Source organism: Oryx dammah, unplaced genomic scaffold (assembly GCF_014754425.2).
Source record: "Oryx dammah isolate SB20612 unplaced genomic scaffold, SCBI_Odam_1.1 HiC_scaffold_1, whole genome shotgun sequence".
Lineage (NCBI taxonomy): Eukaryota > Metazoa > Chordata > Mammalia > Artiodactyla > Bovidae > Oryx > Oryx dammah.
In genome coordinates, this window is record NW_024070185.1 from 83937344 (window position 1) to 83955824 (window position 18481).

Genomic DNA, 18481 nt, shown 5'->3' on the forward strand with positions numbered 1-18481 from the left:
TATGCATTAGGATACTCATATTCTAGATAATAATAAATATTTAAATATTATAAATAATATTCTATGCTATTAATATTATAAATAATATAATGTAATAATATTATTATAAATACATATTTTTCTCTTTCTCTTTCTGACTCACTTCACTTTGTGTAATAGGTTCTGTGTTCATCCACCTCATCAGAACTGACTCAAATGTGTTCCTTTTTATGCTGAGTAATACTCCATTGTGTATATGTACCACAACTTCTTTATCCATTCATCTGTTGATGCACATCTAGTTGCTTCCATGTTCTAGCTATTATAGTGCTTCAAAGAACAATGGGATACATGTGTCTTTTTCAGTTTTGGTTTCCTCAGGGTATATGCCTAGGAGTGGGATTCCTGGGTCATATGGTGGTTTTATTCCTAGTTTTTTAAGGAATCTCCATACCATCTTCCAAAGTGGTTGTATCAATTTACATTCCTACCAACAGTGCAAGAGCATTCCCTTTTCTCAACACCCTCTCCAGCATTTATTGTTTGTAGACTTTTTGATGATGGCCATTCAGACTGGTATTTACCACCAGTTTTGAATAAATATCATCAATATAGTCATCCAAATAAATATTAGAATTACTTTGTGGTGGTGAAATATATGCAAATGCTCTTTTAATTGAATTATTTTAAAGTTACTGCTCATTTCATGGAAAAACTTGAATTTAGCCTTCTTTGAGATTTTATTTATATAAGAATATGTATATTTCTGCTTATAGGATTCATGTAAAAGTGAAAGTGACTTTAAGATTTCTGAAACATATTTTACATACTTCTCTCCTAAATTTAACATAAAGATTTTCTCACTCAAGCATTTTGGCCTAATTTTGCCCCTGTCATTGAGGCAAAAATCCTTGTGAGTACGTTGATTCCTCACCATGTGACTATGATTTCCATTCTGTCTGGCAGGTACAGGCACTATTCCTGGCCTTATGTGTGCTCAGACACTTTCCACCAATCTTTTTCAGTTTCTTTCCCGGGAGTTGCACCCCTGCATGTTGGTAGGCACTCAACTGATACTTGAGGAAGAAGTTCCTCCGCTCTGATTTCCCTTTTCTGTCCTGTGACCTGAAATTTCTTAAGGCTCACCTGGCTCCTTACCCATTTCTCAGGGTCCATTGCTCTTCATTGTCTTATGTCCAATGTCTTCAAAGTCATTTCACATATTTCATTCTTTTTAAAGTTGTTTTAGGCAAGAAGTTAAATCTGGTTCCCATTACTTCATTTTGAGTATTGAGTAAATAACAAGTTATTTGAAAACATTTTTGTCAAATTTCTAGAAAAAGAGTATGTCTGCTTATAAATACTTCAAAAATGTTTTTAAGCTTCCTACTCTGTTACATCTAATCAGGAGATTTTTTGTATTAGTAAAATAATTTTAATTTTAGTTATAGTTTTAAATGTCTTCAAGCTTAGTTTTTCTTCGTTTTCTTCTAATCATTATTATTATTAATAAACCAGAATTTTCCTGTTTAAAAAAGGAAAAATGCCAAGACTTTTGGCATATTTTAGAAGTACATTCATTACACTCTGTTATTAAAATATAAAAACATTCGGGCGAATCTGTAGTATGAAGGACAGGTACACATCCAGGTGACTTAAAACTAACGGGACCCTTCGCTTAAAAAAACAAAGTTAAAGGAAGATTTTAGTGCTCACTTGAACAACCCTTCTCATCTACCTGAAAGTCACTTTGACTTTAATTGTGCTAAATCGCTTCAGTCAGGCGAACTCTCTGCGACCCTATGGACTGCAGCCCGCCAGGCTCCTGTCCATGGAATTCTCCAGGAAAGAATACTGGAGTGGGTTGCCCCGTGCCCTTCTCCAGGGAATCTTCCCAACCTAGGGATGAAACGCACGACTCTTGCATCTAACCTGCACTGACAGAGGGTTCTTTACCACTAGCGCCACCTGGGAAATCCCATGAAGATGGAGGTGCCAGGGATTGAAACAGGGATCTCATAAATGCGAAACACACACTCCACCACAAAGCCACCAACCACCACCCCACATCTTGTCTACTCTATAGACTTGTGTGCTGTGCTAAGTCGCTCAGTCGTGTCCGACTCTTTGCGACCCCATGGACTATAGCGCGCCAGGCTCCTCTGTCCACGTCGATTCTCCAGACCAGAATACTGGGGTGGGATGCCATGCCCTTTTCCAGGGGGATCTTTCCAACCGAGGAATCGAACTTCCGAACCCAGGTCTCCCGCATTGCAGGCGGATTCTTTACCTCCTGAGCCACCAGGGAAGCTGTTGTCTAGTTTTTCACAATTTCTCCCAGGGCCCAAGTGACTGTAATTCTGAAACTTGAGCGAGAGAGTACTACAGTTGAAGAGCCAGGTCCAGCTGGGAGGCATGCCCTTGCCCCTAGGCATTGTGGGTAGTGTAGTCCCGCGCCCCTAGCTCACAGAGCGCAGTCTTGAGCTCTGGAGCGTTTAAGGTGGTGCCATCTCGAGCCCCGGGGAATTTTGGGAATTGTAGTCCCCGCCCCGAGGTGTTGTGGGTAGCGTACTTCCGAGCCGCGGTGTCGTATTTTTGGATGTGGTGACAGTCTTTCAGCGCTTTTGGTGAGCTATCCCGCCTCTGGCTGCTGAGTCCGAGGGATAGAGGCTCCGGAAAGCCGGGAGAGGGTGGGCCCCCGGGTTTGGTACACCCTGTCCGCGGGTTCTTCGAGGTTTGATCCGCCCCCTTCCTCTCCCCCCCACCCCCCACCAACGGGGTCAGGTGCGGTCCACCTCGGTGGAGCTGTTGGCGGAGGTCTTGGGTCGCTCAGTGTGCAGCGGTGCTGGGTACTCAGTGCCCTTCCTGAGGGGTCGAAACTGGTGCGGGTGGCTAGGTGGACACAAGTAACCTTTGGCCGGAGCAGACGTCCCCATTGCTAAGCGCGTGCCTTGGACATTCTTCCTGGGTGTTAACTGGGGGAGCGCGGCTGGATGATTCCTACCTGGCAATAGAGGCGCTGCTTGGCCCCAAGGACCTGGGTTTTGCGGGGAGGACTCGCGTGGAGCAGACACTCAGACTTACCTTGACTGACGATGGTGATGGGGGGAACTTGATTCAGCGGCCTCGGGCCCCACGGGCTCTTGGGGGAGTTGGAAGGGCCTGGTGGGAGTCAGACACCCCGCGTTTGCGTGGGGCACCGTTGTGCTCACATTTGCGACTCCTGCCGAAGTTATCTGACTCCTCCTCTGGTGCTCTTCCAGCAGCCTGGAGTGGAGCCCTCAGGGCAGGAAACTTTGTTCAAGCCATAGGGGACTGGTGGGCTGACTCCCTGAATTACTGGGAATGAGAGAGTGAAAGGGGGTGGTAAGACGTCCAGACTTAAGTTCTATTTTAAATTTTGCTTTATGAACACATTGTAAACACGCAAGGAAGAAGCTGTGAGGTCTCCTGCATTCCTCACACAGATTCACCACTTCTCAATGCGAGCCGTGTTCTTTCTCCCCCAAATCTGCAACCTCAGGTGTATGTCTCTTTCAGCATTTCTTCTCCCTGGGGGCCTATGTCAGACCTGTTGTGGGAGCCCTGGCCTCCATAGGGAGAGTTCACATACAGGTCTGCCTGTATGTGAGTGTCCTTGGGCAAAGTACTGAATCTCCTGGAGCTGTTGGGAGTGTGGAAAGAGGTATAACAGGGGTCTCATATGTGTTAATGTAATGTTCATTTATGTTTTTAATAACCTTTATAGGCACATAGATTAACGTCATGCTGGATTATCAGCATAACATTCAGTTCAGTTCAGTCACTCAGTCGTATCCGACCCTTTGCAACACTCAGTCGGGTCTGACTCTTTGCGACCCCATGAATCCCAGCACGCCAGGCCTCCCTGTCCATCACCAACTTCCAGAGTTCACATCCATCGAGTCGGTGATGCCATCCAGCCAATTCATCCTCTATCATCTCCTTTTCCTCCTGCCCCCAATCCCTCCCAGCATCAAGGTCTTTTCCAATGAGTCAACTCTTCACATGAGGTGGCCAAAGTATTGGAGTTTAAGCTTCAGCATCAGTCCTTCCAATGAACATCCAGGACTGATCTCCTTTAGGATGGACTGGTTGGATCTCCTTGCAGTCCAAGGGACTCTCAAGAGTCTTCTCCAACACCACAGTTCAAAATCATCAATTCTTCGGTGCTCAACTTTCTTCACAGTAGAACTCTCAACTCCATACATGACCACTGGAAAAACCGTAGCTTGACTAGACGGACCTTTGTTCGCAAACTAATATCTCTGTTTTTTAATATGCTACCTAGGTTGGTCATAACTTTCCTTCCAGGGAGTAAGCGTCTTTAATTTCATGGCTGCAGTCACCATCTGCAGTGATTTTGGAGCCCCCCAAAAAATAAAGTCTGACATTGTTTCCACATCTATTTGCCATGAAGTGATGGGACCGGATGCCATGATCTTCGTTTTCTGAATGCTGAGCTTTAAGCCAACTTTTTCACTCTCCTTTTTCACTTTCATCAAGAGGCTTTTTAGTTCCTCTTCACTTTCTGCCATAAGGGTGGTGTCATCTGTATATCTGAGGTTATTGATATTTCTCCTGGCTATCTTGATTCCAACTTGTGCTTCTTCCAGCCCAGCGTTTCTCATGATGTACTCTGCATAGAAGTTAAATAAGCAGGGTGACAATATAGAGCCTTGACGTACTCCTTTTCCTATTTGGAACCAGTCTGTTGTTCCATGTCGAGTTCTACCTGTTGCTTCCTGACCTGCATACAGGTTTCTCAAGAGGCAGGTCAGGTGGTCTGGTATTCCCATCTCTTGAAGAATTTTCCACAGTTTGTTGTGATCCACACAGTCAAAGGCTTTGGCATAGTCAATAAAGCAGAAATAGATGTTTTTCTTGAACTCTCTTGCTTTTTCGATGATCCAGCGGATGTTGGCAATTTGATCTCTGGTCCCTCTGCCTTTTCTAAAACCAGCTTGAACATCTGGAAGGTCACGGTTCACGTATTGCTAAAGCCTGGCTTGAAGAATTTTGAGCATTACTTTACTAGTGTGTGCTGCTGCTGCTGCTGCTGCTGCTGCTGCTAAGTCACGTCACTAGTGTGTGAGATGAGTGCAGTTGTGCGGTAGTTTGAGCATTCTTTGGCATTACTGTTCTTTGCAATTGGAATGAAAACTGACCTGTTCCAGTCCTGTGGCCACTGCTGAGTTTTCCAAATTTGCTGGCATATTGAGTGTAGCACTTTCACAGCATCATCTTTCAGGATTTGAAACAGGTCAACTGGAATTCCATCACCTCCACTAGCTTTGTTCATAATGATGCTTTCTAAGGCCCACTTGACTTCACATTCCAGGATGTCTGGCTCTAGGCGAGTGATCACACCATCATGATTATCTGGGTCATGAAGATCTTTTTTGTACAGTTCTTCTGTGTATTCTTGCCACTTCTTCTTAATATCTTCTGCTTCTGTTAGGTTCATACCATTTCTGTCCTTTATCGAGCCCATCTTTGCATGAAATGTTCCCTTGGTATCGCTAATTTTCTTGAAGAGATCTCTAGTCTTTCCCATTCTTTTGTTTTCTGCTTATTTCTTTGTGTTGATCATTGAGGAAGCCTTTCTTATCTCTCCTTGCTATTCTTTGGAACTCTGCATTCAGATGCTTATATCTTTCCATTTCCCCTTTCCTTTTCACTTCTCTTCTTTTCACAGCTATTTGTAAGGCCTCCTCAGACAGCCATTTTGGTTTTTTGCATTTCTTTTCCATGGGGATGGTCTTGATCCCTGTCTCCTATACAGTGTCATGAACCTCCGTCCATAGTTCATCAGGCAGTCTGTCTATCAGATCTAGTCCCTTAAATCTATTTCTCACTTCCACTGTATAATCTTAAGAGATTTGATTTAGGTCATACCTGAATGACCTAGTGGTTTTCCCTACTTTCTTTAATTTAAGTCTGAATTTGGCAATAAGGAGTTCATGATCTGAGCCACAGTCAGCTCCCGGTCTTGTTTTTGCTGATTGTATAGAGTTTCTCCATCTTTGGCTGCAACCGTGTTCAAGGTCAGGAAGGGTGGCTGTGAGGAGATAACCTTTGTCCAAGGTAAGGAGCAGCGGCTGCACTTTGCTGGAGCAGCCGTGAAGAGATACCCCACGTCCCAGGTAAGAGAAACCCAAGTAAGATGGTAGGTGGTGCGAGAGGGCATCAGAGGGCAGACACACTGAAACCATAATCACAGAAAACTAGCCAATCTGATCACACGGACCACAGCCTTGTCTAACTCAGTGAAACAAAGCTGTGCCATGTGGGATGGGCGGGTCATGGTGGAGAGGTCTGACAGAATGTGGTCCACGGGAGACGGAAATGGCAAACCACTTCAGTATTCTTGCCTTGAGAACCCCGTGAACAGTATGAAAAGGCAAAATGATAGGATACTGAAAGAGGAACCTCCCAGGTTGGTAGGTGCCCAATATGCTACTGGAGATCAGTGGAGAAATAACTCCAGAAGGAATGAAGGGATGGAGCCAAGGCAAAAACAACGCCCAGTTGTGGATGTGACTGGGGATAGAAGCAAGGTCCGATGCTGTAAAGAGCAATATTGCATAGGAACCTGGAATGTCAGGTCCATGAATCAAGGCAAATTGGAAGTGGTCAAACAGGAGATGGCAAGAGTGAACGTCGACATTCTAGGGATCAGTGAGCTAAAATGGACTGGGATGGGTGAATTTAACTCAGATGACCATTATATCTACTACTGCGGCAGGAATCCCTTAGAAGAAATGGAGTAGCCATCATGGTCAACAAAAGAGTCCAAAATGCAGTACTTGGATGCAGTCTCAAAAACGACAGAATGATCTCTGTTCGTTTCCAAGGCAAACCATTCAGTAACGCAGTAATCCAGGTCTATGCCCCAACCAGTAACGCTGCAGGAGCTGAAGTTGAACGGTTCTATGAAGACCTACAAGACCTCATAGAACTAACACCCAAAAAAGATGTCCTTTTCATTACAGGGGACTGGAATGCAAAAGTAGGAAGTCAAGAAACACCTGGAGTAACAGGCAGATTTGGCCTCGGAGTCGGAATGAAGCAGGGCAAAGTCTAATAGAGTTTTGCCAATAGAATGCACTGGTCATAGCAAACACCCTCTTCCAACAACACAAGAGAAGACTCTACACATGGACATCACCAGATGGTCAACACTGAAATCAGATTGATTATATTCTTTGCAGCATAACATTAAAGAAAGCTTGTTCTAAAACCCACTTCCCAATTCTGTCCCTTGTGTTCTTCTTTTCCATACCTGTATCTGATACCTTACTTTAGTGAAGTGCTCCCTAACTGCAGGCTTGGGGGTTTCAAGTCCATTGTCTGAACTGGGAGAGAATACTGAAGGTGGAACTACTTCTCTTGTACCAGGTTTTGCCTTGGAGTAGTCTGCTCCCTCACATTCAGAGGGGACTGCATGTTAAGGAAGAGAGGGTTCCTAGGGGCCTCGCTGACCTGCCGCACTTCCTTGTTATAGTCTTATGGTGTCTTTGGTACTAAAGGAGGGTGTGACTTTGATATCTTATGCCAAAGTCATATCTCCTCTTGGGCACAGCTGCAGGTGATTTCCCAGGAAGAGAGGCTTGTTCTTGATGGAGTACATTCCTGCACAGCTGTCCTGGGGCACATTCCTCTATCCTCATTCAGGTCTTTCCATCTTCACAGTTGTTCCTGCATTGTTTCTCTCCACATCCATTCACACTGTTGTATTCTCAGGGCCTTGGAGTGCTGGCAAAACAGTGATGGTGTGAAGTACTGTTTTGAGAGCAATAGTCTTGTGTGGTCAGTGTGCTTTCTAAGTGTTAGTTGCTCAGTTGTGCCTGACTCTTTGCGACCCCATGGACTGTAGCCTTCCAAGCTCTGTCCATGGAATTCTCCAGGCAAGAATATTGGGAGTGGGTAGCAATTCTCTTCTCTAGATCTTCCTAAACCAGGGATTGAACCCGGGTCTCCCGCATTGCAGGCAGATTCTTTACCCTCTGAGTCACCAAGGAAGCCCAAGTTTTTTTTTTTTTTTTTTTTTAACTTAATGATTGTGATTAAGTTAAAATGATTTAACTTAGTGATTATGCTTCTGTGTCTCTTTTCTACTCTGTCATTTTTTTTTACTTCATGTATTTTTTCCAGACTGTGACTTGACTTATTTTCTTGCTAGTATCTTTTACAGAACAGAAATTTAAAAATCTTAACAGAATCCAGCTTACCTTTTTTTTTTTTTCCTTTCATGAATTGTGTTTTTGCTGTCATATGTGAAGAGACACTGCCAAGTCCCCGGTCATCTAAATTTTTTCCCATGTTATTTTCCAGGAGTTTTATAGTTTTGTTAGGGACCAGGTAACCTCCATAACGGGCTCAGCGAGGCACCGGGCCCAGGACCTGAGTCATGTCTCTTTAACAGAGCCTCCCTAGCTGGATGCCCTTTGACCAAATTAGGAGAACTGAAAGGAAAATCTCTAGATGTACCAATTAAAAAAGAACAGGATATGAGCTCATCTTGAGAAAACCCAGTCATGTAATGCCAACTACCCCTAAACCTGAGACAAAGAACTGCCTGTATATAAGCCGCCATACCCCTTTGTTCAGGGCCCTTGTCGGATTCCACTGCGTTGGATGAGACTTGGGTCCTAGCGCGCTAGAAATAAACTCCCTTCTTGTTTTTGCATTACTGTGGTGGACTTGTTTTTCTCGGTCGGGTTGGAGATAAGGACTCGAGGCATAACAGTTTCATGCTTTACCTTTAAGTCTGTTATTCATTTTAAGTTGATTTTTGTGGAAGACGTAAGGTCTGTGTATGTGGAAGTTCGGTTGTTCCAGTACTGCCATTTAATGAAAAGATAGTCTGTTCTCCACTGAGTTTTTTCTTGCTCTGTTGACTTTATTTATGTGTGTCTATTTCTGTGTGCTCTATTCTGTTCCATTGATCTGTTTGTCTCTTTTTTAAAAAAGTTTTTTTGCCAGTACAACACATTTAATTTCTGTAGCTTTATAGTAAGTTTAAAATCTAGTCATATCAGTCTTCTGACTTTGTTATTCTTCAGTATTGTGTTGTCTCTTCTTGGTCACTTGCCTTTCCATATAAACTTTAGTTTGTTGATACCTTCAAAGTAACTTGCTGGAATTTTGATGGATCAAATATATAGATCAAGTTGGAAAGAACTGACGTTTTAACAATATCAAGTCTACCTATCCATAATATGGACTATCCATTGTTTTAGATCTTTGATTTTTTTCCACAGAGCTTTGTAGTTTTCCTCATGTATATCTTATACAAATTTTTAAAAGATTTATATCTACGTATTTCATTTTTCTGGGAGCCACTGTAATGTTTTTGATTCCAAATTCCATCTGTTCATGGCTGGTATATAGGAAAACAGTTGATTTTTGTATATTAACCTTGTGTCCTGAAGCTTTGATATAATCACATGTTCTAGAAAGAAGTCTTGGATTTTCTGTGTAGATAGTTGGACTTCCCTGGTGGCTCAGTCAGTAAAGAATCCACCTTCAGTGCAGGAAACCTGGGCTTGATCCTTCGGGTCAGGAAGATCCTCTGGAGAAGGCAGTTGCAACCCATTCTAGTATTCTTGCCTGGAAAATTCCATGGATAGAGGAACCTGCGGGCTATAGTGCATGGGGTCACAAAGAGTCAGACACGACTTAGTGACTGAACACCACCACCACATAGACAATCAAGTCATCTTCAGAAAAGACAGTTTTATTTCTTCTTTCCTAGTCAGTATATTTGTTATTTCCTTTTCTTGTCTTCTTACATTAGCCTGGAATTCTAGCATGATGTTGAATAGGAGTGGTGAAAGGTGACATTCTTGCCTCGTTTCTAATCTTAATGGGATAGCATCTAGTTTCTCACTGTTAAATGCTGTTAGTTGTAGATTTTAACTTTTTTAAGCACAGCAACAATTATTTGCAGAGAGTATCAGCACAGCCTATCTTTAGCCTGAGGCTAACAAAATTAACAATGATTCTTTAATGTCATCTAATATCTCATTAGTGTTCATACTTCCTTGATTGCCTCCATAATGTCTAAATAAGGACCACACATGGCATTTGAATATCTCTTCAGTCTCCTTTTATTCCATAAGAACTTTCTCTTTTTATACTATTAACTTGTTGAAGTCTTAACATTAAAAATAATTGCAAATTATGTCATTTTACTCTCAGCACTTCAGCTTCATTTCTTAATAATGATTTGTTTTTCTCTGTATCCAGAATATCATGATCTTACCTAACAATATTCACAGTAATTCTCCAATGTCACCTAATACCCAGTTCATTTGAATTGGCCTTCATAGTTCCCAAAATGTTTTTCAGTTTGTTTTTGCAGATCCCTAGTGGCTCAGATGGTAAAGAATCTGCCTGCAGTGAAGGAGACTGGGGTTCAATACTTGGGTTGGGAAGATTACCTGGAGAAGGGAATGTCAACCCACTCCAGTATACTTGCCTGGGAAATCCCATGTACAGAGGAGCCTGGTGGGCTACAGTCCATGGAGTCATAAAGAGTCGCATACAACTGAGCCACTAACACATTCACTGTGCAGATTAGTCAGTCGAGGCTAATAGATGACATCTGAAGAATGATGTTTATTTCTTAAGTGGATTTGTGTTAAGGAAAATCTCTCCTCTAAAAAATTTTCTCATGAAATTGACTTGCTGAAGACCTAGGGTATTTTATGACTGTCCATTCTTACTTTCAAATATCACATTTCAAATCTTGGGTATATAAGTGGAGGGGAAGGAAGAGCCAGGTTCTGGCTTCTATCCTGCTTCAAATTTCTCTCCAAATCTACATTCTGTCTGAACTGTAGTGCCCTTTCTGTTTTGAATTTCCTAGGCCTTGTCCTTAGGGCTGATGTGGATGGAGAACTTCTGTTTTTACTATGATAAGTCACCATTTCTCACCATGAATGCTCACCTGTGGGCACTGTGAGAGCCTTTCCTCAATAGCGTACATACAGTGACTTACAGTTATACAGTGTCTTACCCAGTTGGTGGAGCTGTGGGCTTCGTTTGCCAACTGGAGATTGAGTCTGAACCTGCCACTGGTCTGGCTCTGGGGGCCTTATGTACAGGACACTGGTTAAGAATGGGCAACTCTCTCTAAACTGGGAGCACTGAGTCCTGGACACTAGACTGCCAGAGAACTCCTGATCCCAGTTCAGTTCAGTTGCTCAATCGTGACCAACTCCTTGTGACCCCATGAACTGCAGCATGCCAGGCCTCCCTGTCCATCACCAACTCCCGGAGGTCACTCAGACTCATGTTAATTGAGTCAGTGATGCCATCCAGCCATCTCATCCTCTGTCGTCCCCTTCTCCTCCTGCCCCCAATCCCTCCCAGCATCAGAGTCCTTTCTGATGAGTCAACTCTTTGCATGAGGTGGCCAAAGTATTGGAATTTAAGTTTCAGCATCATACCCTCCAAAGAAATCCCAGGGCTGATCTTCAGAATGGACTGGTTGGATCTCCTTGCAGTCCAAGGGACTCTCAAGAGTCTTCCCCCAACACCACAGTTCAAAAGCATAAATTCTTCAGCACTCAGCTTTCTTTATAGTCCAATCCTCACATCCATAAATGACCACTGGAAAAACTATAGCCTTGACTAGATGGACCTTTGTGGACAAAGTAATGTCTCTGCTTTTTCATATGCTGTCTAGGTTGGTCATAACTTTCCTTCCAAGGAGTAAGCGTCTTTTAATTTCATGGCTGCAATCACCATCTGCAGTGATTTTGGAGCCCCCCAAAATAAAGTCTGACACTGTTTCCACTGTTTCCCCATCTATTTCCCATGAAGTGATGGGACCAGATGCCATGATCTTGTTTTTCTGAATGTTGAGCTTTAAGCCAACTTTTTCACTGTCCTCTTTCACTTTCATCAAGAGGCTTTTTAGTTCCTCTTCACTTTCTGCCACAAGGGTGGTGTCATCTGCATATCTGAGGTTATTGATATTTCTCCTGGCAATCTTGATTCCAGCTTGTGTTTCTTCCAGTCCAGCGTTTCTCATGATGTACTCTGCATATAAGTTAACTAAGCAGGGTGACAATATACAGGCTTGACGTACTCCTTTTCCTAAGTCCCTCCAAATAAGAATCTTACCCAAACTGCTGGACAGATGTCGACCACCAAGAGCAGAGACCAAAAGGAAGAACTATCACCCTAAAACCTGGGGGAAGGAGACTTCAAACCAGTAAGTTAGAAAAAAAAAAAAAAAAGAAGACAGAGAAATATTGCATAAATGAATGAGCAAGTTCAAAACTCAAATAAACAAAGAAGAAATAAGCAAACTACCTGAAAAGAATTCAGAGTAATGGTAGTAAAGATGATCCAAAATCTTGGGAATAGAATGGAGAAAATGCAAGACTCAGTTAACACATTCAATAAGGACTTAGAAAAAATAAAGAATAAACAGACACAAACAAAACAATTACTGAAATTAAAAATATTCCAGAAGGGATCAATAGTAGAATAACTGAGGCAGAACAATAGATACGTGAACTGGAAGATAGAATGGTAGAAATAACTGCTGAAGAGCAGAGTAAAAGAAAAAGAATGAAATGAATAGAGGATAGTCTCAGAGACATCTGGTCAAATATTAAATGATCAACATTCAAATTTTAGGGGTCCCAGAAGAAGAGGAGAAAAGAAAGGATCTGAGAAAATTTTTGAAATGTTTATAGTTGAAAATTTTCGTAACATGGGAAAGGAAATAGTCTATTAAGTCTAAGAAGCCCAGAGAGTCCCATTAAGGCTAAACCCAGGGAGAAACATACCAAGACATATACTAATAAAACTAACAAAGATTAAACACAATATTAAAAGCAACAAGGGAAAAGCAGTGAGTAACATACAAAGGAAACTCCATATGATTAACAGCTGATCTTTCAGCAGAAACTCTGCAGGCCAGAAAGGAATGGCAGGATACATTTAAAGTGCTGAAAGGGAAAAATATACAACCAAGATTACTTTACCCAGCAAGGATCTCATTGAATATTGATGGAGAAATCAAAAGCTAAAGACAAGCAAAAGTTAAGAGAATTTGGCACCACCAAACTAGCTTTACAACAGATGTTAAAAGGATTTTGATAGGCAGGAAACATAAGGGAAGGAGACCTACAAAAACAAACCCAAAACAATTAAGAAAATGCCAACAGAAATATATATATATATATATATATATGTATGTGTGTGTATATATATATATATGTATATATATATATAAATATATATAATTGCTCTAAATGGATTAAATGGTCCACCCAGAAGACACAGACTGGCTAAATGGACACAAAAACAAGACTCATATGTATGCTGTTTATAGGAGACCCACTTTGGACCTGGAAACACATACCAACTGAAAGTGAGAGGATGAAAAAGATATTCCATGCCAATGGAAATCAAAAGAAAAGTAGAGTAGCAATTCTCAAATCAGATCAACCATGAAATAAAGAATATTACTAATAGAAGAGATAAGGAAGGACACTATATGATGATCAAGGGATCAATCCAAGAAGACATAACCATTGTAAGTATTTATGCACCCAACACAGCATATCAATACATAAGATGAACACTAACAGACATAAAAGGGGAAATTGACAGTAATACAATAATTGTAGGGGACTTTAACACCCCACTTATGACAATGGACAGATCATCGAAACAGAAAATTAATAAGGAAATAGAAGCCTTAAGTGACACATTAGACCAGATGGACCTAATTGAAATCTTTAGGACATTGTATCTAAATGCAGAAGAATACACTTTTTTCTCAAGTGCACATGGAACGTTTTCCAGGATAAGCCACATCTTGGGTCACCAATTAAGCCTTGGTAAATTTAAGAAAGTTGATATTGTATCAGGCATCTTTTCTGGTCACACTGCTATGAGACTAGATACTAATTACAGGAGAAAAACTGTAAAAAGCACAAATATATTCAGATTATATTTCTAAATAACCAACAGGTTACTGAAGAAATAAAAGGGGAAATAAAACAATTCCTAGAAACAAATAACAACAAAGACATGACTCAAAACCTATGGTATGCAACAAAAACAGTTCTAAGAAGGAAGTTTATAGTAATACAATCTTACCTTAAGAAATAAGAAAAACATCAAATAGACAACCTAATTTACACATAAAACAACTGGAAAAAGAAGAACCAAAAACCCCCAAGTTAGTAGAAGGAAAGAAGTCATAAAGATCAGAGTAGAAATTAATGAAAAGAAATGAAGGAAACAATAGTAAAGATTAATAAAACTAAAAGCTGATTCTTTGAGAAGATAAACAAAATTTACAAACCACAAGGCAGACTCATCAAGAAAAATAGGGAGAAGCCTCAAATCAACAAAATTAGAAATGAAAAACGAGAGGTTACAGCACACAATGCAGAAATACAAAGTATCATAAGAGACTATTACAAACAATTATATGCCAATAAAATGGACAACCTGAAGAAACGGACAGATTCATAGAAAAGTTTAACTTTCCGAGACTGAACCAAGAAGAAATAGAAAATTATGGACAACCTATCACAAGCACTGAAATTGAAACTGTGAGAAGAAATCTCCCAAAAAACAAAAGCCTAAGGCCAGATGCCTTCACAAGTGAATTCTGTCAAATATTTAGAGAAGAGCTAATGCCTGTTCATAAACTCTTCCAAAAAATTGCAGAAGAAGAACAGACTCATTCTTCAAGGCCACCAATACCTTGATACCCAAACCAGATAATGACATCACACAGAAAGAAAATTACAGGCCAATATCACTGATGAACATAGATGCAAAAATTCTCAACATAACATCCACATATGATAAACCCACAGCAAACATTATCCTCAATGGTGAAAAACTAGGAACAAGACAAGGGGGCCCACTCTTGCCACTAATATTCAACATAGTTTTGGAAGTCCTAGCCATGGCAAACAGAGAAGAAAAAGAAATAAAAGGAATCTAGGACTGGAAAAGAAGTAGAACTCTTACTGTTTGAAGACGACATGATACTATACATAGAAAAGCCTAAAGATACTATCAGAAAATTGCTAGACCTAATCAGTGAAATTAGTAAATTTGCAGGATATAAAATTAAGACACAGAAGTCAGTTGTATTCCTATACACTAATAATGAAAGTCAGAAAGAAATTAAGGAATCAATCCCATTTATTATTATAACAAAAAGAACAAAATACCTAGGAATAAACCTACCTAGGAAGACAAAAGAGCTGTATACAGAAAACTGTAGGATACTGATGAAAGAAATCAAAGATGACCTAAACAGATGGAGAGATATGCCATGCTCCTGGATTGGAAGAATCAATAGTGTGATAATGACTATACTACCCAAAGCAATCTACAGATTCAGTGGAATTCTGATCAAACTACATTTGATGGGCATTTTTCACAGAAGTAGAACAAAATGTCTCACAATTCATATGCAAACACAGAAGACCCTGAATAGCCAAAGCAATCTTAAGAAAGAAAAATGGAGCTGGAGGAATCAACCTTCCTGACAGACTATACTACATCAAGACAGTCATCAAGACAGTATCGTGCTGGCACAAAAACAGAAACACAGACTGATGGCACAAGATAGAAAGCCCAGAAATAAATCTGTGCGCCTATGGGCACCTTAATTTTGATAAAGGAGGCAAGAATATACAGTGGAAAAGAGACAGTTTCTTCAACAAGTGGAGCTGGGAAAACTGGACAGCTATGGGTAAAAGAATGACATTAGAACACTTCCTAACACCATCAGTTCAGTTCAGTTCAGTTCAGTTCAATTGCTCAGTCATGTCCGACTCTTTGCGACCCCATGAATTGCAGCACGCCAGGCCTCCCTGTCCATCACCAACTCCCAGACTTCACTCAAACTCATGTCCATCGAGTCGGTGGTGCCATCTAGCCATCTCATCCTCGGTTGTCCCCTTCCCCTCCTGCCCCCAATCCCTCCCAGCATCAGAGTCTTTTCCAATGAGTCAACTCTTTGCATGAGGTGGCTAAAGTACTGGAGTTTCAGCTTCAGCATCATTCCCTCCAAAGAAATCCCAGGGCTGATCTCCTTCAGAATGGACTGGTTGGATCTCCTTGCAGTCCAAGGGACTCTCAAGAGTCTTCTCCAACACCACAGTTCAAAAGCATCAATTCTTCAGTGCTCAGCCTTCTTCACAGTCTAACTCTCACATCCATACATGACCACTGGAAAAACCATAGCCTTGACTAGCCGAACCTTTGTTGGCAAAGTAATGTCTCTGCTTTTGAATATGCTATCTAGGTTGGTCATAACTTTCCTTCCAAGGAGTAAGCGTCTTTTGATTTCATGGCTGCAGTCACCATCTGCAGTGATTTTGGAGCCTCCCCAAAATAAAGTCAGCCACTGTTTCCACTGTTTCCCCATCTATTTGCCATGAAGTAATGGGACCAGATGCCATGATCTTGTTTTTCTGAATGTTGAGCTTTAAGCCAACTTTTTCACTCTCCTCTTTCACTTTCATCAAGACCATACACAAAGATAAACTTGAAATGGATCAAAGATCTAAAGGTAAGACCCAAAACTATAAAACTCTTAAGGGAAAACATAGGCAGAACACTCTCTGACATAAATCACAGCAAGATCCTCCATGACCCACCTTCTAGAGTTAATGGAAGTTAAAAGAAAAAATAAACAAGTGGGGCCTAATTAAACTTAAAAGCTTTTTACAGCAAAGGAAACAATAGATAAGATGAGAAGACAGCCCTCAGAATGGGAGAAAATAACTGCAAATGAAGTAACTGACAGAGGATTAATCTCCAAAATCTATAAGCAGCTCAAACAACTCAATATCAGAAAAACAAACAGCCCAATCAAATAGTGGGCAGAAGACCTAAACAGACATTTCTCCAAAGAGGACAAACAGGTGGCTAATAAACACATGGAAAGATGCTCAACATCCCTCATTATTAGAGAAATGTAAATCAAAACTACAATGAGGTATCATCTTGCACTGGTCATCAAAAAAATCTGCAGTCAATAAATGCTGGAGAGGATGTGGAGAAAAAGGAGCTCTCTTGTACTGTTGGTAGGAATATAAATTGATATAGCTACTATGGAGAACAATATGGAAATTCCTTTAAAACTAGGAATCAAATTACCATATGACCCAACAATCCCACTATTGGACACACAGTGTGAGAAAACCATAGTTGAAGAAGACACATGTACCCCAATGTTCATTGCAGCACTATTTACAGTAGCTTGGACATGGAAGCAAAGTATATGTCCATTGACAGATGAATGGATAATAAAGTTGTGGTACATATATACAGTGGAATATTACTCAACCATATAAAGAAACACATTTGAGTCAGTTCTAATGAGGTGGTTGAACCTTGAGCCTATTATACAGAGTGAAGTAAGTCAGAAAGAGAAAAACAAATTCATATATTAACGTGTATATATGAAATCTAGAAAGATGGCACTGATGTACCTGTTTGCAGGGCAGCAGTGGAGACACAGACATGGAGAACAGACTTGTGGACAGAGTCAGGGAAGGAGAGGGTGGGGCAAATTGAGAGTAGCACTGAGACATGAACATTACTATATATAAAATAGATACCCAGTGAGAGTTTGCTGTGTGACTCATCAAGCTCAAACATAATCTGTGACAACCTAAAAGGATGGGATGGGGTGGGATGTGGGAGGAGGTTCAAGAGAGCGGGGACATATATATACCTATGGCTGATTCATGTTGATGTATGGATGAAATCAACACAATATGGTAAAGTAATTATCCTCCAGTTTAAATTAAAAAAAAACTCTGGAAAATGCAGTTGTAAGAAATCTTTGATGACAAAATGCAGATCAATTGCTGTTGGGGAGGGGAGTGAAAGATTACAAAGGAGCACATTAGTCATTTTTGGAAATGACTAATAAATTTACTCTCCTCAGTGTTGTGATGTTTTCACAGGTGTATAAGTATTTCAGACTTACTAAGCTGTATACTTTAAATATGTGTATAATTGTGTGTCAAATATATGCCAATAAGACATAGTTTTTTAAATTAAAAAAAGAAGGGTGCCTCTGATGCCATCTTCAACCTGCTTTCCTTACTTCCTTCTTGCCTCTGCTAAACTAGGAGGCTGGATAGATGGGTACTTCTCCCACACATCCCTTTCTTCTCTTCTCTTTCTCCAGCTCTGCCTATGCAACGAGTCTTCTCTAGGAAGAGCACTCACCAGACTAAGAACATGGCCCCAGGGCTCCTGACTACTAGGGATGAGGTGAGTCCTAAAATTTCTTCCTAGCTCTTATAGGATGGACCCATTTCTTTTATCGTGTACTGGAGCTGCCTTGATGGTGTTAGGCTGTACGTAGCCCTGATCTTGGAGGTGATCTTCTCGTTGAGAAGTGGTGACACGACTGAACGACTGAACTGGACTGAACTAATACTTAATATAAAATTTTCACCAT

At 40.9% G+C, this 18481-nt stretch overlaps 1 protein-coding gene across 2 annotated transcripts in view; it reads left to right on the forward strand.

The window, feature by feature from the left end:
- Positions 1–2535: 2535 nt before the first annotated feature.
- ZNF169 (zinc finger protein 169) overlaps positions 2536–18481 on the forward strand; it is a 41283-nt gene continuing 25337 nt past the window's right edge. For both annotated transcript variants that reach the window (XM_040245774.1, XM_040245783.1), the window contains exons 1-2: positions 2536–2606; positions 18206–18291. In XM_040245774.1, the coding sequence (XP_040101708.1) occupies positions 18214–18291 (78 nt within the window). In that variant the 5' untranslated portion in view covers positions 2536–2606; positions 18206–18213. The remainder of the gene's footprint in view (positions 2607–18205; positions 18292–18481) is intronic.